Genomic DNA, 26,863 nt, shown 5'->3' on the forward strand with positions numbered 1-26,863 from the left:
ATAAAATATTCTTTTCAAACTATACAAATGAAGAAATTCTTAAAATTGTATTCCATTAGTCCATATGCAATTCTATTCTTTAAAGAATTCAACTTTGTGCTTGGAAAAAAAAAAAAGCTGTACTGGACTAGATGACTAGAGACATGTGAAATAATGAAGGATAATAATGTGATAAGGGTGAAAAAAACTTGAATCCTATCATTTGCTCATCAAATTCAGCTCCTGAAAAAACAACTTTGGTTCTTGTTGTAGAACTTGCTGGCTCCAGGAAAAATGAATCTGTTCCCATAGTTCTTGATATAACAAACAATACCATTTATACTAATGAGAAAACTCATGCAGAATAGGAAATGGAACTGCAACATGAGTTAAATCAAAAATACGTTGAGGAATACGAAAGTAGGCAGTATTAATCAGCTGGATCTTAACAATCACTGCATAAATTTAATGTAGTTTTAACCAGATCATTTAGCAGCACCTCTAAAAAGAACTAAAATTGCTTTCAGGTATCTGGTCAGAGAGTTGAGACTTTCTTAATACAGGATGTGAACTAAATTTTGACCATGGGAAAACAGACATTCAATATACTCAAGCATTCCTTAAACCAACCCATAATTAGCAGAGTAAATGAATCAAAAATTCTCCAAAGAAAATCATACACAGTTGCCATAGAATATTATATAAATAAAAATACCTGATGGGAGACAAAGTCACCATTTTGTAGGGCTACATATTCCTCACTTTTTCCTCAGTGACAATAAATAATGTCACCAAGCAGCTGACTGATGCCTGTTTCCCATCTTGGCATAACTGGAAGATTCAACGAGCTCTAATAACTGCTATTTTCTTTACTCTTACAGCTGTCAACTCCAGCTTCCAGACATGCAGAATGTGAAGTCAGGGCAAGGGAAGGGAAGAACACCTTTGAAAGTTTTACCTCAAAAAGGGGAAGAGAGATTTAAAAATAATGCAAAGGGCAAAAGGCTTTAATCTTTGCACAGTATGGCAGCCCTGCACTTCCCTAGCAAAAAGCTGCTGTGCTTCTCCTGGAGGAACTGAGTGGAGACATGTCCAGTTATCATTTTGTAGCACAACATTATAAAACAGATGAAGTTTTCCTTCCTTTGCAGATACATCACCATTCCACCAGACATGTAAAACAGTAATCTGTGGTCCTCTAATTCTCCTTAAGTATCCTAAACAACCCTCGTGCCATGGGCAGGGACACCTTCCACTAGGCCAGGTTACTCAGAGCCCTGTCCAGCCTGGCCTTGAATAGCTCCAGGGATGGGGATTCCACAAGGAGTTCTGGAGGGGGAAGGGGATAGTGCATTCTGTGTTTCTGTCAGTACTGCAGGGTAGTCCCTGCTCTTGAAAGTCAGCTGGGGGATGTCATTTTTGCCAACTCTTACTGTCCAACCCACAACATTCATCTTTCAGCTACCCTGGTCACTATCCCTGGCTGTTGCACTGGGATGTTACATGATCCTGGAGTTTTTAACTACCAAGGATTACACTGCTCTGTGATTTCACCATGAAATCCTTCACCAGCTGATGTGTTGGATTTGCTGGGCACTTCAGACTGAAGCACGCTTCCAAGCAACCTCCAACCTCCCGGTGAAAAGGTTTCCTTAGAAAACTAAACCTATTTTGCAGAGAACTCCCAGGATGCAATGACTACAGAGAGCAAGGCAGAAGCTCTGTGTAGGTTAGGAATGCCGTGTTACCCTTTCTCTGGGTGTACCGCGATAGAGCGGGGCTGCTCCAGCCCCTGGGAGATCACCACGTAGCGGAAGGAGCCGTTCAGCCGCGCCACCTCGATCAGGTTGAAGCCATGGTCTGTCCAGTATATGTTACCTGGAAAAAAAAATACCATGAAGTCACTGCACGAAGGAAAGGCTACTTGAAAAGTGTTTAAGTCAGAACCTGTTATATTTTCACTTGCATAGGTGTTATATTTGTAATTTATAGTCATATCCAGCCTTTTTCTGGCATAAACTGGTATTGAAATTATTCATCTAAGAAGTGCCATCCAATATATATATAAATAATTTCCAGACATTTACAATACTAGAAATTAGAGCTGAAGGGAAACCAAGTTATTTAGGCTCAGACCTACCTGCTATCCAGTCCACTGCAATGCCTTCAACCCGCCCCAAACCATTTGTGATAATGTCTTCTTTCCACGTTTGGTCTCGCTTAGCTCTGCTGATCTTGTTGAAACCCATGTCAGTCCAATAAATTGTATCATTTCCTATAAAACATGTGCCAAGGATTGTCAGATTAATTCAGTTACTAAAGTCCAAGTATCTGCATTAGTAACTGCAAATATTGCCAGTTATAGCTTTATTATAGAGTATTAAGTTTCAAAATTATCAGCTTTAATTCCTCATTCCTCCCCCATTCCTTTGCCTTTTCATAAATTCTGTCAGAATTCTAGGTTGTTCAGTACTGTACATGTAATAACACAATAGGGTTATGACAGCAGATGGAAGCTATTACTTCTGATAAAAATCACAATAAATATGTTTTCTTTACCTATTCCCTAATGGAATAAATTCTTCAAAACCATACTATTTAGGATTCTGAAAAGCTACAGTGTAAAAACTGCTTATGCAGTCTTTTCCTTCAGTAATCAGACACAATGACTTTTAACAGTGATAGGAGAAAAAAAACCCCAATAAACAAGGAAAATAAAAAGTGACTTTTGAGAATGATATGCTGACAAAAGAATAAAAACAAAAAAATTCCATCCACAAGTCAGTTTTATTTTTAAATGTCCTGACAAGCTTTCTCTAACAGTCTTTTTGATGTTTCAGGACTTCTCTCTTCCCAGCCTTTCAGCTCCAGTAATTGTCCATAAAGTGGAAAAAAGGGACAATTTGACCATTTAAACTCAACGGCCAGACAGAGAATTTGAAGTGGCCCAAGCACAGACACAAACTCTCCTCTGTGGCACATAATAACCTCAAAAAGAGGTGGGGCAAACAAAGTGAGAACATCCCTCAAGCAGAATTGTCTCTGTTCACTGGCAGGGTTCTTTAATAAGCTGCAACCAACATTCTGCTTGCAAAATAATGAGCTGATGACCTCATGACTGAGATGTTTTGCAGAGAGATATGAAATAATATTTGTTCCTTCACGATTTTTTTCATAATTTGCAAATCTGCTTTTAATTCCATAATTGTGTATGTAGTGTACTCCAGGTGGAAATGCCTGCTCTTCAGGCTGTCAGAGTTCTTTCCAGAAGGAAGAAACAGATCCAGGCTTGGCTTGTGCTCTGCAGGAATGTGGCTGAGCTGTGCTGGGCAGGGGGAAAATCGTCCCACTCAGCTGTCAAAGCCACCTGCTAGGTACACCACCACCTAGGACTAAGAAAATCCCATGGAAAAAGTGTCATAGCAGGAACAAGCCTTTTTCCTTGATGAATGTTTTCTGTAAAACCACCAGTTTCATGCTCAAGTTCTCAGTGATGGCTCCACCAAAAGGGAGCAGCTGCTACTGCCAGAACAATTGGCATGTACACAATATTCCCTATTTACTGTAAATATTAAAGGCAGATCTTAACTCTCTAACATGATCCATTTCCCATTCCTTTAAATGCAGTTATAATTACCTGAAGGTTTGAAAACAAGGGGTTAATTAATTTATGTGAAGAATTTAGAGTTTTAACCATACATACAACAAATTCTTCATAATATTTACCTGCATGGAAGTCTATGCCCACAGCAAACGAAGCCCCAGATATAGGCATTAAAGCATCCATTTTATCATTTGGATCAAGAGGAATTCCTCTAATTCCCTCATGGACAGAGTACATGAGAAATGATTCAATACCTAAGGGAAAGGTAAAGCAGCCAATGAGAGCAAAGTGGAAACTTTCCAAATAACCAAGATTAGAGGAGCTAGCATTCATTAAACATAATTTTCCATGAGTGGGCTACAGTTTTTCAGAGTGACAACACCAGCTCTTTGAAAAGATATCCATGAGTTTTTACAGTGCATTTCTAATTAAATTGTAAACATGGTCCTATCAAGAGAAGAGAATCACTGTCCATTCCAAACATCACCTTATAATCATGTAATTAGCAGAAATGAAAATCAAAATTTAAGAAAAAATTTGGGTTCGAAATATGGGAAATTCAAGAATATTTTCAGTGCACATCTGCACTTTGTGAACATATTCAGCAAGAGATAATTTCAAAGGACTTGTGGAAAACAAGACAGTAAATTTTCTTTCGAGGTACAGGATTCATCTCACTTCAGTTATGTACATTTCCTGTGCAGAGAGAGAATTTCCTTGTTTTAGGGATGTATTTTAAATGCCTGCTTTTGTGTTAGATTAATCACATTCCAAAGACACCTATTTCTGTTAAGTAGGAACAAATTCTACTCTGTAGAGTTCTCCCCTTATAGTAATTCTCAGGAGTTACTTAGTCCTAATTAATAGTAATAAATAACATTACATTTATAAAACTATAAGGCACCTTGATCATAAGGCTGTTTTGCATTATTCAGACAAAGAGTAAGACTTTGGCTGTGAGTTGACTTCTGCCAACTTAAAAAGATATAAGGCAAAAAAAAGGCTTTATTTTATATTAAAAGCAATACAATGGGATGAGATACCCAACCATTCAGATACTTGTAGCCTATAATTTAATTTAAAGATAAGCTATATGGCCTTGAAAGAATATTTATTAATGTCAGTTCATATGGTCTGTTTTTCTGTCTACATAAAGAAAAAAAATCAGAATTACCACAGAAATTTATTTATCTGAATAATTTAATGAAAAGTTTAATTTAATTCTGTCGTAACCACAACAGACATTTCTCTGTTAATGCTTCAATCAAGAATTTTAAATATAGTAATTTAACGAAAAATGACTAAAGTAAATTTATTTACTCATTGCAGTGTTCCCCCAGAATTTAAGTTGGCCAAAATAAATGCTGAAACCCTTTTACCTTTGCAGGCCATGCGGTTTTTTTGGAGGTTGTAGCCTACTGTGCACACACAAGTTCTGGTGGTCTCTGATGTTGGCAAACAAAGCTGGGAGCATCCCCCATTGTTTAACTGACAGGAATTGCTGCCTATGACAGTACAGGAGGAGAGACAAGAGAAATCAAAACCTGAGCAATGCAACCCTGGCTAAAAAGTAAGTGTTGTTATCAATATATTATTATTATTTCCAATTTCTGTTCAGAGAACCTATTGGAAAAATTGAGATATGCATAAAATATTTCATAAATTCATATGCCTTCCCATGCTTCACTCGTGCAGAAATTCAACCCCACATTTCCCCTCAGAATATTAATAATTCTGTTTTCTGAAAAATCTGCCCATTTTAAAGCAAAAGCATATGAAAAACCTGAGCATTCTACATTGAGTTGATGAAATCTCACTGACATTAGTGTATCTTAATCTAGACCACAAACAAATCATTGATTATAACCTATTAATTCATCAAAAGCTATATTATGTTATATTATTTTGTTATTATTCACGAACAAGCCATTTTTAGTATATTTAAGACCTACTCCAAAATAAACTCACAAATCCATGCTCCTAACTGCCTAATTATTACATCATTTAAGTGATAGAGAAACATATTTTAATAAGATTTATAATAGATATTATACACAAGAAACCAAACACATTTCAGAAAGCATAAGTTTCATGAACAAGAATTTAAATTCACTAAGATACTCAAGGAATAGGTTGATTACAAGTTATTATTTTTTTCACATTAAGAGAACCACTCTAAAAGTTGGTTAAACATATTTAAATGTGCTTACCTTGCTGTGCTGCCCTGTCATAGACTTTCATGTGAACAACACCTGCAGTTTTATTTCGCAGGACAGTTGGGTTTCTTCCATCTTTTTTGTTGCAGGTGCCAATCTGAGCCAAGTTCTGGTCTGCCCACCAAAGCTTTTTATCTGTAAAATTTACAAATTCTAGAAATTAGGAAGCTCACTATCAAACTGTATATGGTTGAGATCTAAGGTGGGAACAAAGTTTTTGAGATTAATTTTGAGATCAATTTTAAGGGGAATTACTGGAAGAGGTTATAGAAAAAATCTGAAGAAATTGTGTTTTTAAGACTCTGCAGACATTAAAAGTTTTCACCAGTTTCACTACTGTTGAGACAACTGTTGGTTTAAGGCTACCTGCATAGAAAAATGTCTCATTTTTCATTTATATGTGGAAATTCCAGTGCTGCCCTAGGGAAGAAATTCAAGCAAAATTGCTTGAAATGTTAAACTATATCTTATTTAAAAAAAAAAAAAAAAAATTGAACAACAGACACTGCCAAAGTTTCAGAATTAAAATTTTAACAGCTTTGATTTCAAGCTCAAATTTCACTGAACTAATGGCTGAATACTGTAGCAAATTTCCTGATTGTCCCTGTCACAAGTCCTCACTCCTTGAGACCACAGAGATTTATGATGAGATGGTCTCAGGGCTCCTAATTTCAGACAGAAAAAAGTTATTGCTGTAGAGGAACCAAAAGTAAAACCTTCAACTGAAAACCTTTAAATTTCAGGAACACTGCCTTCCCAACAAATATTGTGTACTAACTCCATTTTTTGTCAATTTTGTTTTCAGTTAAAATAATTTTTGTTGCAGTTCATGTGTTTAAATAACAAATTTTCAGAGCCACATAGCTGAGTGATTTGTGATAGAAAATGCAGATGTAAAAATTAATTTCCACTGTGGTAACTGTAAAAAGTTATAGTACAAAATAAAATATCTAGGAAAAATCCAAAACATACTCTCCACAGGTATATCATAAAACCAGAATCTGTGGAATGAAAAATATTCTAAATATCAAGATTTGGAGACACAAATGGAACTCTCCATTTAAATTTGGATAAAATTTAAAGAAAATCTATAATCTTATGCATTGACTAGTCAGCCTAGAATTGACTGATTCAAAATATCATCCTGCCATAATGATCAGTTGTATGTGAAGACATTTTTATCAGAAAATCCTTAGAACAGAAGTGCCTGGGCTCAATTTTGAATATGTGGATTATAACAAAAAGGCACATGAAAGCTAAAAATGAAAAGGCTGTGTGTAATAATCCATTTATGAAATATTGGGAATTGGATTTGTTTTCTTTTCCTGTTAGATAATGACCAACAATCCTAAATGTTAGATTAACTTTTCCAATGAAATATTTGTATGCAAAGAAGATTTTTTTCCTTCACATCCTGTATGTGACCCAAAATCAGAACAGGCCATTAAATAGTTTTGGTAATAACTGGTGCCTTGTGCAGGGTCACATGAACTTACTGTTTTACATGTCCAAACCCATCCATAAAAAATTAGTTGTTTTGTAAGACGGGGTTACAGGAAGTAAGCAAATTACATGTAGTTTTGATGTTTTTATCACTTATTTCAAAGAAATAATTAAATTCTTTTAGGCATTTCTTTAATATTTTGTACAAAACCTCAGCTTTGACTACGGTTTGAACAACGTCCCAAAGCTGCCCTAGGCTGATCCTGTGTCCTTAGGAAAAAGAAAGAAATAAAAACTCCAAATAACAACTTGTCATACTGTTTTACCAAGAGTGCAAGGCATGTACTTAATCAAGAAGTTCAATTACCAGTGATTATGTACACCACAAATATTTTCATTTCACCCTTTTGGCAGCAGCACAGAGCCAAACCCATTTTTACACAAGCAGCCGAATATTCCACCAGGCACCTCTTTTGTTTTTGGAGCTACTCAACGAGACCACATCTGCTTCCATGCACAGTTAAGAGTTCTAAAAAATTCCCATCCATGGTGTCAGCCATGTCAGAGCGTGGAGTTGTTCTCCTTTGATGACAAAACATCACTTCAAAACCTCATTACTAATCCTAAGGTACCTGACTGTGACTGCAGAGGTTGAGGAGTCTCCTACATCCCCTGCGCCAATAAAAATAACAAATCACAACAATTCACAAGTGAAGTTTCACAACACTCTTCAAAATGATTCTTTTACCTTCCACCTTCATTCTCGTTAAAATGAACCTGGATAAAGCTTTAAATAAAAATAACAAAATCTTATTGAACTAGTGTTTATTTTCCTCTTACACAGAATGGTACACTGTGATTTTAAAAGGAGACAAGGATATAGTAGGGGGATGTAAATGAGAAAGGTCATACAAATCCTGACCTAGTATAGTTTACCAAAAAAAAAACCAACAACAAAAAAGGTAAAAAATATCATAAATCAAAAGAAAACACCAATCTAAAAAAAAATTCAAACCAAAATTCCCAAACAACACAATTCTGAAGTACAGACACCTTGTGGTCTTACGAGTAGCTGCCCAAAAACTTGCCAGTTATGCCCTAAAACCTAAGAAATAAATGTTTTAATTCTTCAGAAACAGCTAGGTGACCAGCAAACATCACCACAGTCTCAAACAAAACAAACTTACAACAATTACATGGTTGGTTTTGACCATAATTCTGAGTTAAATTTGGATTGTTTCTTTCTGCATTACTGATATTGTATCAGTGGATAACTCATCTACCATGCCTAGTATTCAGGAGTAACTAATTATTTCTATAATAATTATAAAATATAATAGATGAGTTTACAAAAAAAAAAAAAAGAAAAAGAAAAACACTTTAGCATAAAGACAACTTGTTTTTACACACAAGGGTGGAAAAAATGCTGGTTTGGACCTTTACACTTCAAACAGAAGTGATTTATTTGCTTGATTATGCTAACAAGCGTGTTGCTCAATTGCTAATTACAATCTTGTTGCTGAAACTGGGTTATAATATATATTAAAATTGTTGTATTTATCCATTCTGTTGGGTAATTAGCATTAAGTGCAGCAACATATTGGGAAACAGCAACTTCAAATGCCAAAAATTGCTACCCTAGCTTTGTGGACAATCCTTTGGAGATTTCAAGTAGTACTCCGAATGCAAATTTGGATGGGCCATTAGTTTTCATTAATGGTGGCTGGAGTATTTATGGAAGACAACTATGTACTGCACTTAGGACCAGGCAAATTGCCTAGATATATTTCATAGATTAATGCTAATGTAATGAATGGTGTTACGGCAATTAGAAGAGTGATGACTTGGAAAATTAAGGTGTGTGTGTTTGAAGTCTCCTGATCCAGGCAGCCCCTTTCACTTTGCAAACAGCAAAGTCACAGCTCCCACCATCTGAGCTCCTAGGAAAGCATTCTGGTGTTAGTTTTGAATCTTTACTTAGGATAAAACAAAAAAATCTAATAACCAATATATCAACTAATGCATGATGAAAGTAAATGGGAGCATGAATATATTTTGGTAATATTAACCTACATTTTCTGTCTAGAATGAAATACTGTAATTGTTACTTTCTGTTTTGATTACTTGATAATACAACTTGATGGTTGTATTTATATACTGGTTTTGTTCAAAAGACATTCTTCTAATATCTGCATGCCCATTGAAAAGCTATTATTTACATCTGATTTTGTTGCATTGCTGATAGAATTTTTTATATGAATTTCAACAGAAATAGCACTTGCACATAAAATCATTCACTACATGGAGTTACTCTATTTTATACTAAAAAAAGACTAAATGCACAACAAATTATATCTTCATTGTACAATCTGCATTGTATTCCTATTTTGTTGAGACACGAGTTGGATTCTAGGTTTTGTGTAAACTGCATTTCTGTGAGGACCTGATACAAAATCCAATCAAATGCCTCTACCAAAACTGCTGACAGAACCCTTCAGTATCCTTTTCTTCTCAGCTACAGACTTACAGTAGCTAATCAATACTTCTCTAGCAACGCTCAGTTTCTCATTCAGAGCCATTTGTCATTCAAGAAACAACCCAGCAGTTTGGACACAGTCAGATATGGCTGTGAGCTCCTCTGCAACTCAGATCATGTGAAATAATGACCCTGCTCACCAACCCAGAAATACAGATCTCACCACAAAGGTAAATTTCTAACCAGTTTCAATAACAGTCTAGGAAGCATTTTCACTAAGTAACTTGGAAGGCAGGAAATGAGATTTTATGCAGAATTCCAAACACATCTTTATCAACGATCCCACTCAAAACACTGGTTACCAGAAAAGCAGCTAAAATCAGATATTGAATGATATATTAAACCTTAAAACAAGTATAGGAAGTATTTTCTCATTATTGAACAGTTTTGCTGTACCATAGAAGAAATTTAGAGATTCTCTCACACAGAACATCCTGAATCTGAGAACAGGGCATATATTTGATATAAATTTGTAAATGGTGCAAGGAGCAAGTGTTAAAAATTGTGTAGAGCATAGGGTGCTGTCAATCAGATAAACTTCTAAATGACTAAAAAAACAGCAGAGGTCTTTGAAGAAAATAAAATTTAAAGTTTGCATAGTAACAGAAGAAAATTACTGTGACCAAATGCAAGACAATAACCAGTGGGAGGTACTAGACAAAAGCATTCATGTAGTTTTGAATGATAGATTAATTTAAAATGCCTGATGTTCCACACACTGACATCTCACAAAGTGAATATGGATTTGAAGAAAAAGTGGTAAGAGTAGAAAAGCACATATGATTTCATAGATTTACAGCAACTTCATTGTAATACAGAATGACAACACCAAATGTTTTTTGGTATGCCTAAAGGCATGGAAAAAATTAAAAAAAAAAGTACATATTCAAATGCTTTACTTTCAAATGGAATATAATTTTCATCCCATCTATATCATACTCAAAAAGATTTAGCAAAAGCAGGCACCAAAAGACTAGGAATATTGCTCAGCATATTGGAAAAGAAAGATGACTGACACAGCTGAGTAGAAAACCAATAAATGAAAGACCCAAAATACAGAAAGATGTGAATTATATATTGTTCCCACTTCCCTCAAGGATAAACCTGACAGTTACCTTGGCACTAACTTGTTGCTAACATTATTTTTATGTCTTATCATCACCTTCTATAAGCTTCCACTAAAGGATGCAATAGTAGGAAAATGTTAAACAGAGTCTTGAAAGGACTAAATAACAGCAAACATCTGAAACAGAAATTTCAACAAGTGACCTGGTGATAACAACTGTACAAAGGGAGTTCCAAAATATCAAACTCCACCTCCTCTTTCTGCCTCAGTGGAAACATAACCCAACAATATGACAAGATCAAATACTAAAATATGCCAAGAAAGAAAGTTAGCTGTCCAGAACACTGCTTTTAGCTGGGGAGATACTCAATGCAAAAGGCAGAATAATGCAAAAGAAAGCTGTAGATTACAGGGCTCAGCACTGAGTGGAACTTAAATCCTATGAAAGAGTTAAAGGTTTGGGCACAGGTGTCATCTCTCTCTTCAGTCACTGGTGAATTCAAAATGCACAGAAAAGCTCAATATATTCACAGAGGAACATTTTATTCATGCTGCTTTGTGATGTTTACTATGCTTTTAGATACAGGTAGACAAGAAAACTTAGGAATAGGAGAAAAAATGATGCAATGAACATTGCAATTACTGTGCTTCACCTGCTAAAAGCTCTGATCAAACTTGTAGGCAAACATATCAGCAGGGGTAGGAAATTTTCACACACTGTCATGTTAAATCTTACTTTAGAACAAACCAGTCACTCTTCTTTACTTATATATTATTAATTATGACCATTTATCAATAAGAGTTGGATTGCATCGGATTTTCTGTTCTGACCCCCTTTACATGCACAAATGCCTGCTTTTAAGAAGCTGATGCACAGCCTCTTATCTTTAAGAAAACATATGACATTTGTATGACCACGGTATGTTCCACAATATGGAAAGTTGCAGGAGAAATTAATGCAGAAACTTTTCACGTTTCTCAATCAGCACATAAAATACTGCTGATAAAACTGTGTGTGTTTGTACTTTTCTCCAGCAGATTTACTTGGGGAATCTCACTGCAGTATCAAGGGGAACTTTAGCACAACTGTGACTCCAAAACCCCAAAGCAAAACAAACAGAAAGCCCCAAACTCTTTGTAAGTTTTGTTCACCATTTCTGAGTAGGAAGAATTGTCATCACCCATAAGAACAAAACATCTCAAACTATTAGAGTTTATCTAATATCTAATATCAAAATATTAGAGGTACACATAATAAAACCTACACAGCAGATATTCTTTCATCTCCAGATGTGCAAAAAAATCAACAACTGTGGGAGCCCAAGACATCCCTCTGGTTTCCCTGGACGGCTCGAGACCCAGGCAGGGGCTCAGAAGCCTTGGCACAATGCCCAGGACCCCTGTGCCTTTGATTTCTCTCCCTGGGAAAAATTACCACCCTTACATGAAGAATTAAAAGTCACAAAAAATAAGTAGAGTATAAGTTAGATTATTATAAGGTGAAAAAGTAGGTTTTTAAGATTGTTTATAATGAGGGTCTGGGGTCAAGATGGAGGAATTTGGGCGTGTTCTGTCCTTTCTCCTTCTTCCTGCATCCATCTTTTGGGTGATGTTGGCACTTTTAGATTGGTTTAGAGTAGAATCAGACTGTACAATATAAGTGATAGGTATTGGAAGATAATTGTAAATAATGTTTATGTACTTTATAGTATAAGAGACAGTGCCATCCCAGGGGCAGAGAGTGTGCCTGGGCTGACTAACTGGAAGGACTGCAGCTAGTCAGGGAAAGAACTTTTAGATGAGATAAAATAAACACCTCTGGAAACAACAGAAGTCTCCTGACTCTCTCTCCAGTGCTCAGGCTGGGACACAGAGACTCAAACAACACAGGGGGTCGGCTCAGGCTCCAGAGACACCACCAACCACAAACAACTTTCACACACTCTTCTTTCCATGGTGGCTATAAACTCTTTATTCCCTGTCCCAGAGGGATCATCACTGCTCCTGTGAATCACAGTGAAGACCTGACACCAGCAGCTCAGTGATGGTCTGAACAAACACTTTACACCTCCTGTTAAAGACTCCCAACAGCTCCCCAGAGTAAAGGTCATTTATTCAGTCTATTTCTAGTCACAATCCAATCAATGAAAACAATTTGTCCAAATTAACATTCATGATACCTTCAGACAGCAAACCTGCTCGTGTTGATGGATGCACATATAAAAGCAGAACATCTCCAACAGATACTTGACAGCATTTAGAGTTCAGTACTGGGCAAATGGGTGTATAATAAATCTAATTTAGTAATTACCACTTTAAATATGACATAATTTACACCATGTGCATAAAAATGATTAAATTTTATTTAATTTTCACTAGCACACCATCTATATGTACATAATAATTATTATTTAATTAATCAATCAAAAAAAATATTTCATTAAAAAGTCTGGGAGTTGATAACTCACTCATCCCAAAAAAAGTCTATTTATCAATTGAAGTTTTGGGTTTTTTTGCTTTCTTTCTTTTTTTTTTTTTTTTTTTTTTTGAATAGCTAAGATAAATATAAGCTCTGAAGTCATCTCTAAAGAAGCAGAAGCATAAACATAAATTCTGAGTGAAACTGGAATTTATTACTACACTCTGTCCCAGCTACAACAAGGACCAAGAGCTGCAGGTGCATATGAGAAAAAGTCAATTTGAAGCAATACTTTTATAATATTTAGTGATCAGCAATTCACTGATTTTTTTTATTTTTTAGGAATTTTTCCTTATGCTACTGTTATTTTTATTTTTCTAATAGATATTTTGAACATTCTAAATATTTCTTATTTACAATCTGTAACAAATAGAATATTTTTCTTTCAACCAACTGAAAACACGGAATATGAGCAGACATCTGAAAATCCAAATCCTCAAACATCAATTCATTACCCAAAAAGTGTTCCCAAAGTGCCAGGCAATCCAACAAACGAGGAATATTCTGAACTAAGCAGGAAGAATTGAGCAGGGAAACAAGTCATGGATAATTCTGTGTAATAAATAGCATAACAGCTCCTTCTCCTTTCAAAATTCTTTACATGTGACTGTGGTAAGTATAAGCCATCAATTTGCTACCTTCATTCCATATACATATATGTATATGCAAGTCAATATTTACAAATATCCTTGTAATAGAGATTGCAAACTGCTCAATTAAACATAAATAACTTTTCATGGTCAACACAGTCTCACTCGTGAATGAACTGCATGTATTATTTACATGAAAGTAACATTAACTTCCCTAAGCTTTTTATGTTTCATTATTAACTAACTTTGAATAATTAAAGTATTGTCACAGGACTTACCCATAATGGTTAAAGCTGTGGCTTTTGTTAAATCTTCTTTCATTGATTCTATTATTTCAAGATTACCACCATCCAAATTGCATCTGCTTATGGTTCCATTTCCTGAACTGATCCAGTAAAGCTTGTTCTCCCCATAATCTATTGATAAACCTGTAATTAATGCATACAACTTTAACTATGGTTTTAATGGATGGTACACATTTATTGTTAAGCTGTTTTCATTATACAAATGCATTTAAGAAATATATACACACACACACACAATTATGTTAGTCACTCATCTACTTACACTTTGAAAAAAAAAAATTGAGAAAACCAAACTTGGACATTTACAGTTTAAAAAAAAAAATAGGCTTTAGAAAGATTTGTGCCTTTTATTTCTTTCAGCAGCTACCAAAATCAGTGACTGACTGATGAAAGAACATTATCTGGCAATGAAGAATTACTTGAATAAGCTGAGGCCCTAAGTAAGGTCATTAACTACTTGTAAATGCAAACCAGAAGCCATTATTTATATTCTAAAATTATGAATACACAGAGACTTGGTAAACAAGGTACTTTTTATGATTCAGAACTATAAAAAGCCTGTTCTCTCTCTGCTTAGGATGATGAAATACCAAAATCTAATCCAAACTCCTAATAAATTTATAGTATTACTTTTCATTTTGATTCATAGTGAACTGACCTCATAATCAGTTCTTTGGAGTTTGAAGCAAGAGAACTGCCAAAATAAAGATACTTGCAAAATAAGCTACTAAATGAATAAAGTATAGAGTTTTCTGAAAGTAAGAGAAAAGAACTAGGAGATAATGTATTTCAGACTTCTGTAATCCTTTAAAATGTTCAAGAAGTGGAAGCAGGAGATTTTCCACAGTGAAATATTCTTGGCATGGTAACAATACCTGCCATAACAATTTGCTTTGGTGCTCCAGCTTTCCCAGAACCCATGTTAAGTACCCAGCAGCAAGTTGCCAAAAAATACTGTATTTCACTGCATGGGTCAAGCTCTAAATATTGAACTGTAGTCTTTTCCATCCTGTGGAAAGTTGTTTTGGAAATCCCAACAGGAGAAAGCAGCGCCATGAGCTGCAGCCCTTACAGCTGCCATCATGTCACTACTGTCAGGCGCATTTGACACAGTAGGACAAAAGGTGTTGCTTTCTGAGCTCCTAAAAACACCTCCCCAGTCCCTTTGCAGGAGCTGATATTTCCTTCCACCTCTCTGCAAGTGTTTAATGCAGGAGGATCCATCACATGCTGGAGAGAGGATCTGGAGCAGTGCCTCCAGGAGGGACTGGTCCTGCAGCATCTCTGCACACCCATCCCTGTGTCTGTACAACTAGCTTCCCTCCCAGCACAGAGTCCCAGGGCTCCTGGGGACCCTCAGCATGTGCAGTGCTCAGCCCAGCCCAGGGAGCTTCCCTGGGAATGTCAGTGTGGATAAAAAGGGAATAAATCACAGGAAGCTTTCCCTGCTCCGAGATGGGCAGCACTTGGTATTTGCCACATTCCACCCACGACCAGCTGCCCACAGATTGAACCTTGAAGGGTTCTGTTAGTGAGGCTACTGCCAACACCAGCTATGCAGCAATTACAGCCCTGTCCTGCCTGATTTTATACTTCAGATATTCAACTGGTGTTTCTATGCACATTCCAATTACACAGCAGCAAATGACATGGAAAACATTCCTATCTCCATTTACACAAGTATAGCACATTATTCTCCCCCAAACACTTTCCACCTATTACCAACCTTTGCAAAAACACATTATTTCTAATGTAGGCAGAGCATGTTTAATTAGATTTTTTTTTTTTCAGGAATTGCCCTGCTTTACTAATGAAAACAAGTGGTTTATTAACCATAAGCATCACAGATATTCATTATTCATTCAAGTGTAGGTGACTGGCTTAAACCTTATAACCTGCTAAAGTCAATCTGAACATGAGGATTGTACAATATTGGTCTCAGGGAATTCAAATTTGCCCAAAAAAGTATAAAATTAGCCATGAATTCTGAATTCCTGAGAATTATTTAATGGCACTCAAATGAGCAGCCTTTTATCAACAAATATATGTGTTAACACTGGAGACTTAGAGTTGCAGAGTGGATCATAACCAGTATGTACTAGCTAAGGTAAAAATAAATGACACCATCTGTCATCCTAAGAGTATCAGCTCCCAAAATTTCCAAATTAAATATTCTTGGTAATAATAGAAAATTCTGTAATTGAAAAATTGTCCCCTTGTTTTATTGGAACTCAAATATGAAAAATTAATCCATCAGCTTAATTGAGGTCACAGATTGGAAAACTTCCTCATTTTTAAAATTCTGAAATTTTGCATCAAGAAAGCTGGACATCCCATCAATTACCAGGATATCCAACTCTAATTAACCAGACATTCGTCTTTTTGAGCAACCTACCTGAAAACTCCCCAAAAACTCAAAATTAGCACTGAATGAACCAGAGCTTCACTTATGAATAAAGACAGTTTTCTCAGTGCACAAATGAAATATTAAATTAAGGTTTTAAGACTACTACTTTCTAAATCTTTAGAAGATTTTAATTGTTCTCAGCATGGGATCCTCTTATCGTAAAAAATCTTTTTAAACCTTTGAAACTGAGATTTTTCATGTATTTTAATTCAGAGTTTGTTACTAGAAACCCTAAGCATTGCAATTTAGGACCTTTTGATCTCTGATCACAAAATATTCAGTGCAAAGTGTTGCACACAACTGTCCTTAATGTTGTTCTAACATTATTAAAAGTGCTTGTTCTTCACCTTGAAATTAATGAGTTTGCCACTCTTTTCTCTCCAGATAAAAAGGTAATTGTCTCTTCAAGTGGATAGACAGATAATCATATCAACAATAAAACAGTTATCAAGTAAATTATATAAAATGCACTGACTTTAGGGTGCAAAATGCATGTCATGTTGCTCTTATGTCAAATTTATTGAATTCTTTAAATCATTTTCACTTCTGCTTGCTTAATGCATTGAATTATTTTAAAAAATGCTTTAAAATATAATCACTTTATTGATGGGCAATTAATAAAGCAGCAACGATTGACATAACCACTTTAACTCTCTAAAAAATGAAATTATCTACCAAAAAAGACTTGAGCAAAACCAAAAAAATACACATAGAAGGGGCTTTTGTTTTTTGTTTTAAAGTGCCATAATTTATAATCAACTATATGAATCCCCAAATACTAAAACTGAGGCTAAGTCATGATATGAAATGCATGCCTCAACTGCTGCTTTTTGTTCTGTGTGGAAAGTTAAGGGCCAATTGAACATTTGATTATGCAGCTGAGATTCTGGTGAGGAAGGATCCACATTTGCAGTCAAAGCATCCTCTCACATATATCCATGACTTTCTAAAACCCTGACCTCCACATTTTTCTGACCTTGATACAAAGATTGAGAAATACAGATGAGTTCTCTTTCTGTCTACTGTAAACCTAGAATAAAACTCCACTCAATCTATAGTAGATTTCAGTTAGAATGGGCCAAAAATATCTTAAATTGTGAAACACAACAGTAACATGGTATTATTCATGCCTGTATCACTGCATTTGAAAAATATCATTGTACATTTCAATATCAGTTCAAGGCAATGTCCATAATAAATCGCTGTCAGCTAAAAAAGAAACAGGAAAAGCAGGTATTTACCAACAGGATCTTTTTGATTCTGAAAGAGTATTTTGCTGTTGCTGCCATCCATGTTTGCCATGTTGATTGTGTTACCATCCGTCCAGTACAGCTTACTGAAGGAGAGAATTAACATATTTACAATATTGCTCTGTGTACACTGTGGTTTTAATGAGTCAGTAGTGAAAACATTCATTAGTTTAGGAGACAAAATGCACAGCTAATAGTTACATAATTTAATCAGAAGCTTTCTAAGGGAAGAACATTCAGTTATTTTCAGTAAAATCTTTAAAATGCATGCTTTAAAGTTTGAAAGAAAACAGAATGGCCAAACTAAAAATATAAATGAAGATCCACCTTGTGATGAGCTTTACTGCAGTTTATCACAGCCTTGGATACCTTACCCTTTTACTGGGTGAACTGCAAGACACTGGGGTTTATCGATCCCATGGATGATTGAGGTTTTCAAGGAACCATCTAAATGTGCCACATTTATTTGTGTTTCATCAAATTCTGAGCTAATCCAATATAAATTACGTGATATCCAGTCCACTGCAAGACCTCTGATACTCTGAATATCTGCAAAAAGGGAAAGCAGTTAGTTTGATTTTCTTTTGGAATTATTGTTTGTGTTAGGGAAAAAAAAAATTCAACTGTTTGTTAACAATACTGTGCAACATTCTATTCAGATTTATTAACTAGTTGCCAAGAATTAATAAGATTTATTTTTCTTCCTGGGCCTGATACAGTAACAATAAGAAACATGAAAATCACACTGAATAGTCACAGCATGAAACCTATTGTCCCAAAAATTAATCAGAGATGCTGAATTTTTGTATTGTATTTTTCAGCTTCAGAAAGCATTTATTGCTCAGTGGCTTTCCAAAACAATGCCATGCTGAAATTTAAAAGCCTCCTTCCTTCTTCAGCTCCAAGAAGGCTCAGTACAGAGGATCTGAATTAAATCCCCTGGTCTGTAGCACAGCTCTGTAGCTCATAAGTACTTGTGTCACTGGAGAAGTTTACTGGTTTTATTTTTGAAGGCTTTGAAGGCTCCAAGTTGCTCCTCTGCCTTCTTGGATATGACAAAACACCTGTCAGCCAATGGCAAGCACTGAATGAACTTTTTATTTTGCTCTCCTGGTGCTCATAGTTTTTACTTTTCCTATTAAGTTGTTTTTATAAAAACCCACAACTTTTATCTCTTTTACCCTTCTGGTTCTCCTCCCCATCCCACTGTAGGGAATGAATGATCAGTTGTGGGGTGCTGAGAATTAACCTACAGAACCATTATTATTACCTGAGGCAGCAAAAAAGGAATGTGATATGACTGATTTGATAACTTGATGGTCTTCCTTAGCAAGGGATTTAAAGAAATGTCAATCTGTGTTAAAATCTGCCTGAAATACTGGGTGTAAAGTCACTGCTCCATCTCTAGGCGCCAACACGCCCCTCTGCCCCGAGTTAATACTGGCTGGCAACTTTGTGCAGAAGAAAACCGGCCAAGGGTGATTTGATGATTCATTACAGTTCATAGTTTATACACATCTGCTGTCAGCTTGACATGGTAATTTCCACTGACAGGATTATTGCCCTTGACAAAGTGACACGGATGTGGCTGAGGACGGGTTTGCACGTCCACAAGGCTGAGCAGTGATGGGCATGAGGACGTTTGCCAACCTCAGAGAATGCAATGAAGGACACTTAATACACAGTCCTTGACCCATTTTAAATTGCTCCCCTGTTTTTTTTTTTGTTTTTGTTTTTGTTTTTTCCTTAGAGGTACTAGAAAATAAGCATTTCATACTCTTAAGAAGATAAAAGTATGACTTGGCATCTTTGTGACACTGACATAAGACTTCACCCAATGAGAATCCTACCAGGGCGTGCTTATAAAGCTTCTTATGCTCATATAAGAAATATAAAAATATAACTGTAAGCAAATGAGATCGTTTACACATAGTAAATAGTTTTTATAGTGTTTTGATATGCTAGAACATTGTAATTTTCTCCAACTTATAAAAGTTATCTCTGAAACAAAAAAGCAACAAAAACAAAAAAAAAAAACACCCATGAAGCTACCATAATGAAAGGAATATGAAAGAATAGTACATTTCTTTTGGTTTCATTAAGTTCCTTGACAAGTTCAGTGATTTTTATATAATAAACAACATTTTTATTCTACCACTTTTTGAACAAAAGCAAGCAACAGTCCCTCTGTTGGGCATCTGAATACCTGATATAAAGATCTCTAGGAGGCATTCTAAGCATTGTTCTCATTATTGGGACTGAAAAACATATCTGATTGTTAATAAAGTTGTCTCTGAGATAGCAGGGAGAAAGAAAAAGTAGCCACACAAAATAAATGGACTCACAGTCTAAAAAATGGGAAATTGCCATATTTGTCCAGACATTTCCCAGAATGTGCTAACGCAGAAGTAATTTCTTCTAAAGTGACACAAGAGGCAGAGCTTGAATTATTTTCTAAGGTCCCCAGATAATGAACTATATGGTTTATTTGTTCTCTGAGCCAGAAAAGTCTGGTCTTACACAACTGAGCTATTTCTTTTCTCTTCTTCCCCACCATTCATTTATCTGTTGGGGAACTAGAGTTAGCAAAATTTGCTTTCACATAGTCAGTTTTTCCTATTTTCAAGCAGGTAGGTACATTACAAAGCACAACAAGAAGTCCTGCCTGGAGTGGAACTGACAGTGGTTGGGAACAAAAAACAAATGTTACCATGGACAATCAAAATAGAGTGGAAACAATCACAAATAGACTTAATATTCACTGATTTTCTGTACTAATGCATATATGCTGTACAGTAAAAAAATGCATTACACCAGAATCACCAGGTTGCCATGTCATGGTTTCACCAATGGTGCCACAGCTGAGAGATCTACATGGACTAGAAAGAGAAAATAACCTGACAGAGCCAATTTCATTGCTAGGTCAACACAGGTGGCCAAGGGACATAGGAAACTCTTCAATGCAAAGCTATGGCAGGACACTGTGCTTCTCCTGCTTCTTTATCTTTATTCTTTCCACCTTTAAGATATTAGTTTCCTTCTTTTAGTACACATTTCAATCTTAATACAAAATCAATACAAAATTACATCCCAATTTGTTTACATAAAATTGAATTATGAATCAATAAAGTGAACTAGAATACTAAAGAGAATTCTGCTTCTTTTTGTTTAGATCAATTATCCAATAGCAGAGCAAGGTGCACATATCAAGAACTTGCATGTTCCTATTTTAGCATGATCATAGCACATATTTACCTAGAAGGAATTATTTTTACTTCAATGTTATGCTGTTTACCTCTTGAAATAATGGTTTCCAAGCCAGTCCCATTGATGAAGGCACGTTTGATGGTCTGGGTTTTCACATCAGTCCAGTATAGACGTTCCTCAACAGCATCAAAATCTATGACTGTCACATCATCAATGTCAGGAACAGTGAAGGCTGTGATGAAGTTGAAATAGGGATTCTCTATGTCCACCCCTCTGATTTCTGAACGCCTTGCATAAAGAAGAAACTTCTTTCTTTCTGTTAGAAAAAGGGAAAACATCATTCCTCATCCTCTTCACAACATCTCTAACAGAAAGCAAAATTATCCACTTGAGATCACTTTACAAATGTGTAAATGATGTTTGTATGAGTGATTAAATATCTCCAGAAAAACCTGCAGCCTAGTGACACTTGAGAAACAATGTTAACAATAAAAATCACAGCATGAAAATGACAGAAAAAAAAAAAAATAGAATTCTGTATATTGGACATTGTTACCACACCTCTAAATCAATATGGCCTTATGGGTGTGAAGGAAAAAAAAATGTTGAAAATGTTATTTTAAACTTTTACCCTCTTTAGTCCACTCAAACAAATCCCATTTCACCTGCACATCATAACTGATATTAACATTTGGTATCTCATGATATCAGATTCATTGTAAAAGGGAAGTTTTGCAAACAGCAAACGTGTGTGTGTGAGCATGGAAAAGCAAACAGCTGGATAAAAAAGGGAAAATTTGTTGCTCTAATTCACACCTTCACTAGTGAAAAAGGATGATAAATTAAAGTCAAAGCAGAGATCACTTTTTAATCTCAAAACTCTGAATGATTGGAGCAAATCCCTGCAAATGAACAGCAAAATGAACTTTTTTCCCTGCAATGTCCTTGACATGCCAAAATACTATTTTATTTTCTATTCTTGAATGTTATTAATCAACAATAAAAAGGGTAATTTACAAAAAGGCTTTATAGACAATACACACAATTATTTGACATTTTAAGGACTTTTAGAGCTTAAAAGTGTGTGTACTGCAGGTTTTTTTATAAAATTCCCCTGCACGGATGCACTTTTAATATTTACTCTTTGTTTTTTAATCCTTGAAAATGAAACTAAGACAATTCTAGAGCAGGTAGAGATTTAAGCTATTAAGTATCTTTTTGTTATTCAGCTTACCTGACTCAGAATTCTGGGGTGATGCACATTTCAGTATAAAGCTTTCTGTTGTGCAGAGATAAATTTTATGAACATATCACTCACAGCAGCAGCACAAAGAAACAGCTGTGGCAGCAAATATCAAAGCACCACAGACCTCAACTATTAGAATAAGTCATCGATTCTCAAAAAGCAGATTCTCCTTTAAAATACACCATTAAAAAGATCTGTAGAGGTTTTATTTTTAACATTAATTTGTCCATTGATTCTAAAATCGATGCAATTGCCAGGCTGTGGGAGGAAAACTTACCATAACATGTTTTTTTGTCTGGAGCCAGTTTCATCAGGTGTGGACAGGCACAGGCAGCACTTCTGTTGTGATTGATCAGGCACATGTGGGAGCAGGGACCCTTGCCCTCGTTAGCAGCACACGGGTTGGGAGCTAAAACAGAATCATTGAGATGCACAAAATATAAAAATACTTGCTAGAATTATGGTTTGTCAAACAGTTGGGAGAAGGTAAAAATTCTGTCTGAAGACAAACTCAGTCTAAGTGATTAACTGAGCTTCTGCTTTCATAATTTTAATATTTTAATATTCAACTCTAGTCCAAGAATATATATATACACATATATATTTAAACTTTTGTTTTGTTTTGTTTTGTTTTGTTAATACAGCCATCGTTAATAATTGTAACTTTAGGAAGCAACTAGTTATCATTTTCCCAGGGAGATATTAATTTTGCAGCCTTTTCATTATTCTCCTAATCAAGACATATGGGATAAAAATGATGTCAATATGATGAGGACCAGAAAAACAGATTTAATTGAATCAAAGCAATAGTCAAAGTTCAGATTATGAGATGAACTATGGTAAATTCAATATTCTCTTTCAATTTGATTTCCTTGTTAGAATATTGGTTGGAAATCCAGCACCTAAAGATAATTTGAAAGGAGAAAAAGTGCCAAACAAAACCACAGTAAAATATTTCAACTTTTCTCAAAGAAAACCTCTCCTAATGTAGGTCTTCACAAGTCACTTCCTGATTGAATAAGATGTGCTAAAATTGCTTTAAAGAACAGGAAGAAAGCTGACCAGAGAAGACCCCTTAGTCTTACAAACCTGGAAATCATTCTTATCATGTTCATTCCTTGTTTTAAACCCCACAGCTCCAGAGCACTGCTGAAGAGACATTTCAAACAAAAAACAGAAAGTAAGGTTGACTCTTCCTTTTGTAAAAAAATAACTTTGAAAATTAACATTGACAAAAAGGGAAGTGGGATTGACTAACTCAAAGAAAAACTTATAATTGACAAAACCAATTAGTGTATAATAAATTCCTCTAACATCGTGCTAGGCTGCAGAATAAGTAATTAGATAACCACAGCAATCTAATGACTGAATTTCCTTAAAAAATAAATTTAGCTCAAACTCAAGTACTAAAATTTCAATGCTTCATTGAACCATTCCTTTTTTCCACCAGTGAATGCTTCCTTAAATTTATCCAGCAGTTCCTGAATCCTTTAACTACTTACTTGTGTAACCTGTACTGTGGAAAAAAAGAGCTTTTAAAACCTTGGAAAAACAGGTTAATTATGATTTTAGTCATCCTTTTATTAAAGAAAAAAAAAAAAGAAAAAAAAAGAAAAAACCCACAGGTTTTTACGATTTTTCTAGAAAACAGTCATTCCATTTGCCCCCTTTAATCACTGGTAGCACTGGAGGCCATTCAGCCTTTCCCAGAATCTAAAAGAGATGAATGCTTATTAAACATCACTTTTCTTGTACCAACAGGAACACTGAGAAAATCTGGGATGATCTCTTGTAATAAGTTTAAAACTTTATCTGGAAAGAAAAAATTGTAAAGGTGAAGAAAGACACTAGAGTTAACAAGGCTCAGGAAGCCATTCCAATTATTAATACACTATTAGTAAATAGAAATTATCTATCCCTATGAACCATGCATCAGAAACAAAACACAATTTAGAGTTCTGAAAGTATTGTGAAGGAGATCACAGAATCATTTATGTTGTAAGGGATATCAGGAGACCAGCTAGAAATTCAGTGTCCTGAAAATTTTGGCATTTTTTCCACAGGTGCTGAGACTGTAAAAATGTGGTCCTGTGTTTTGCAGAGAAGCATTTCCTTACATTTATTTGCCAATGGAACAGTAATTTTTGTGAGATTTCAACCTCTCTATATGCATACAACTGTCTGTGACAAGGATTTACTTTGGGTCTAAGAATAATTAATCCCTGTGCTGTCTTTCCATCCAAGTAGGGCTTTTTGAAATGGAATATATGGACTTTTAAAAGAACAATCAGAAGGAAAAAAAAAAAAGGCATGCTGGTTAATGATAATTTTAAAGTGTGTGTTGTGGTTCCGGTGTGCTCCAAGCATCCACCAAGAGGAGTCAGTGCAATCTGTGTGTTTACATCCCAACTCTCTCTCTATTGCACAGAACACAAAATTGGTGGAAAAACAAGTGTTATAAAGCAGATGTGTTTGTTTCCACATGAATGCACAACTCTGGGAGCAAAGTACCACGATCTAAACATTACTTCTAGCAGCACATATTTATATATTCCTTTCATATTCATACTTCTTGTACTGAATAACATCTAAGCCTGCTCTTTATTTCCTAATAAAAACTAATTCTCCTGAGGGCATATTGTTATTGCTCTGGCTCTCAAAAATTTGGCTTTATTTTTTATTTTCTTGTGCTCATTTTAACACTTCTATTTCTTTTGTGAATAACCTCATGAGCACTTGTTACTCACTTTTTCTGTGCCATTTATGATTTCACAGACTGCCTGCATACAGAAGCCTGTCTATAAATGGTATTTCCAGCAGCATCACCCAACCTGTCCCCAGACCAAAAGCTCTCCCACACTCTTGATCAGGCTGTCAGGCTTTCTTGATGTGCTGTATATGATCTGTATACAGCAATCCAGATGTGGGAGTGATATGGATTTATACAGCATCACAGTTCACTACCTGTGCTGCTTTATTCCTTTCCTAATCATTTCCACCAATCTATTTTCCTTCTGATCACAGCAAGCCACAGAGCTGGCAGTTTCCCTGGCTGGACAGCCCTTCTCATTATTTGATTGATTTACAGTGCTGATTGCTTGTCAATCTGTTCCTCCCAGTGCTGTGCACAGATACACACACATCACTGTTGTCACATTGCACTTGACTGCTCTCTAAAACTTCATTTAAACAAAATGTTATTTCTCTTGACCAATAACCCTTAAAAACAACCTCCCCAGACATTCCATCACCAGCTGACAAATGAACACTTACTCTGACAACCTCTCAATATGCATTTCCTATGGCAAACTTATCCCCTGCATTAACTTCATCTTGAGCTTGTCCCTTCGTGGCAAGAGACAAAGTTTTGATCTTGTACTAATGGTGCACAGAATGTTTCAATTCTGCCTAAACCTTCAAATATCCACGCTAAAGTCACATCAGAAGGTGCTTTCAAATTGCTGACAATCGATTCCCACTCATATTTAAAACCAGTTACAGATCTAATCCTCTGCTCACTGTGAATATTTCCAATAGAATTGCTTTTCCTAAGGCCAAAGTACTCAGCCGAGTTAAATCTTTATATTGCCTGATTATATCTGATTATTTTAGCACTGATCTTTCAAATGTTCAAGTTAGGACTCATCAGATGTATAGGTTCTAAACTAAATATTTATTTCCTCTAATCATTCTATTTCAGTTTTTAATCACTCATTTCAAAAATTAGTCAGTCTAAAAATTTTCATATTCACCATGATAGCAATAAACAGGAATACTCTTAGAGCAAAGCACAGGTCTTCAGAAAAACATGTAAATAAATAAATGAATAAACATATAATATAAATATAAGTAAAATAATAATATATATTTTGGTACATATATCTTGTATTATTTATAATACAAATAACAAACTTTCTGCTAGTTTTGAAGTAAAAAGAACATATACCAGATTGAGATGAGATCTCAAAGTAATACATTTTTATAGTTCTCCCCATCTTAAGCTACATTTCTGTAAGAGTTTATTATTTTAAACAGCTGGCAATCTGGGCCTCAATAGAATATTGTAACAAAACAGTGCTATGAAGCTAAATGTTCTTCATTTTTTAATTACAAAAGAGCCCAGTGGTACCAATATACTATATTTATTATTGAACTGTTTGTCCTGATTTCTAAATAAAAATTTAATCTGCAGAAAGACAAATTATGTCATAGCCATATTTGCTTGTTAATTTTAATTCAAATTAATACCCTGGAGAAATGTAAAAAAATTAATAATAATAAAAACATTTTTTAAAAAGGGGGAAGTGTGAGCAATTCATAGCTTTGGGTTTTCAAGCTGTGATCCTTCCAATGCTCTGTATTTACCCCTCTTATCACCACCCTCAGTAGTGCCCTACCACAACTTCTTGTGGCTAAAATAAATGTCGTTCTTCACATTGAGTGGGATTTTTAATTACAATGGTAGTTGAAAAAAAATTAAAATCTTCCCAGAAACCCCATGTTTGCCACCTTAACAGCACTCCTGACACACAGCT

At 35.3% G+C, this 26,863-nt stretch overlaps 1 protein-coding gene across 1 annotated transcript in view; it reads right to left on the bottom strand.

The window, feature by feature from the left end:
• The window catches only part of LRP1B (LDL receptor related protein 1B), a 470,895-nt gene that overhangs the window by 145,933 nt on the left and 298,099 nt on the right, over window positions 1-26,863 (bottom strand). The window contains exons 27-36 of the mRNA XM_042779456.1: window positions 22,606-22,737; window positions 21,171-21,398; window positions 18,250-18,424; window positions 17,867-17,961; window positions 14,192-14,341; window positions 5,794-5,934; window positions 4,963-5,088; window positions 3,706-3,837; window positions 2,120-2,254; window positions 1,728-1,857 (exon numbers count right to left, since the gene is read on the bottom strand). Coding sequence (XP_042635390.1) covers window positions 1,728-1,857; window positions 2,120-2,254; window positions 3,706-3,837; window positions 4,963-5,088; window positions 5,794-5,934; window positions 14,192-14,341; window positions 17,867-17,961; window positions 18,250-18,424; window positions 21,171-21,398; window positions 22,606-22,737 — 1,444 coding nt within the window. The remainder of the gene's footprint in view (window positions 1-1,727; window positions 1,858-2,119; window positions 2,255-3,705; window positions 3,838-4,962; window positions 5,089-5,793; window positions 5,935-14,191; window positions 14,342-17,866; window positions 17,962-18,249; window positions 18,425-21,170; window positions 21,399-22,605; window positions 22,738-26,863) is intronic.

The sequence above is a fragment of the Catharus ustulatus genome, chromosome 7, assembly GCF_009819885.2.
Source record: "Catharus ustulatus isolate bCatUst1 chromosome 7, bCatUst1.pri.v2, whole genome shotgun sequence".
Classification (NCBI taxonomy): domain Eukaryota; kingdom Metazoa; phylum Chordata; class Aves; order Passeriformes; family Turdidae; genus Catharus; species Catharus ustulatus.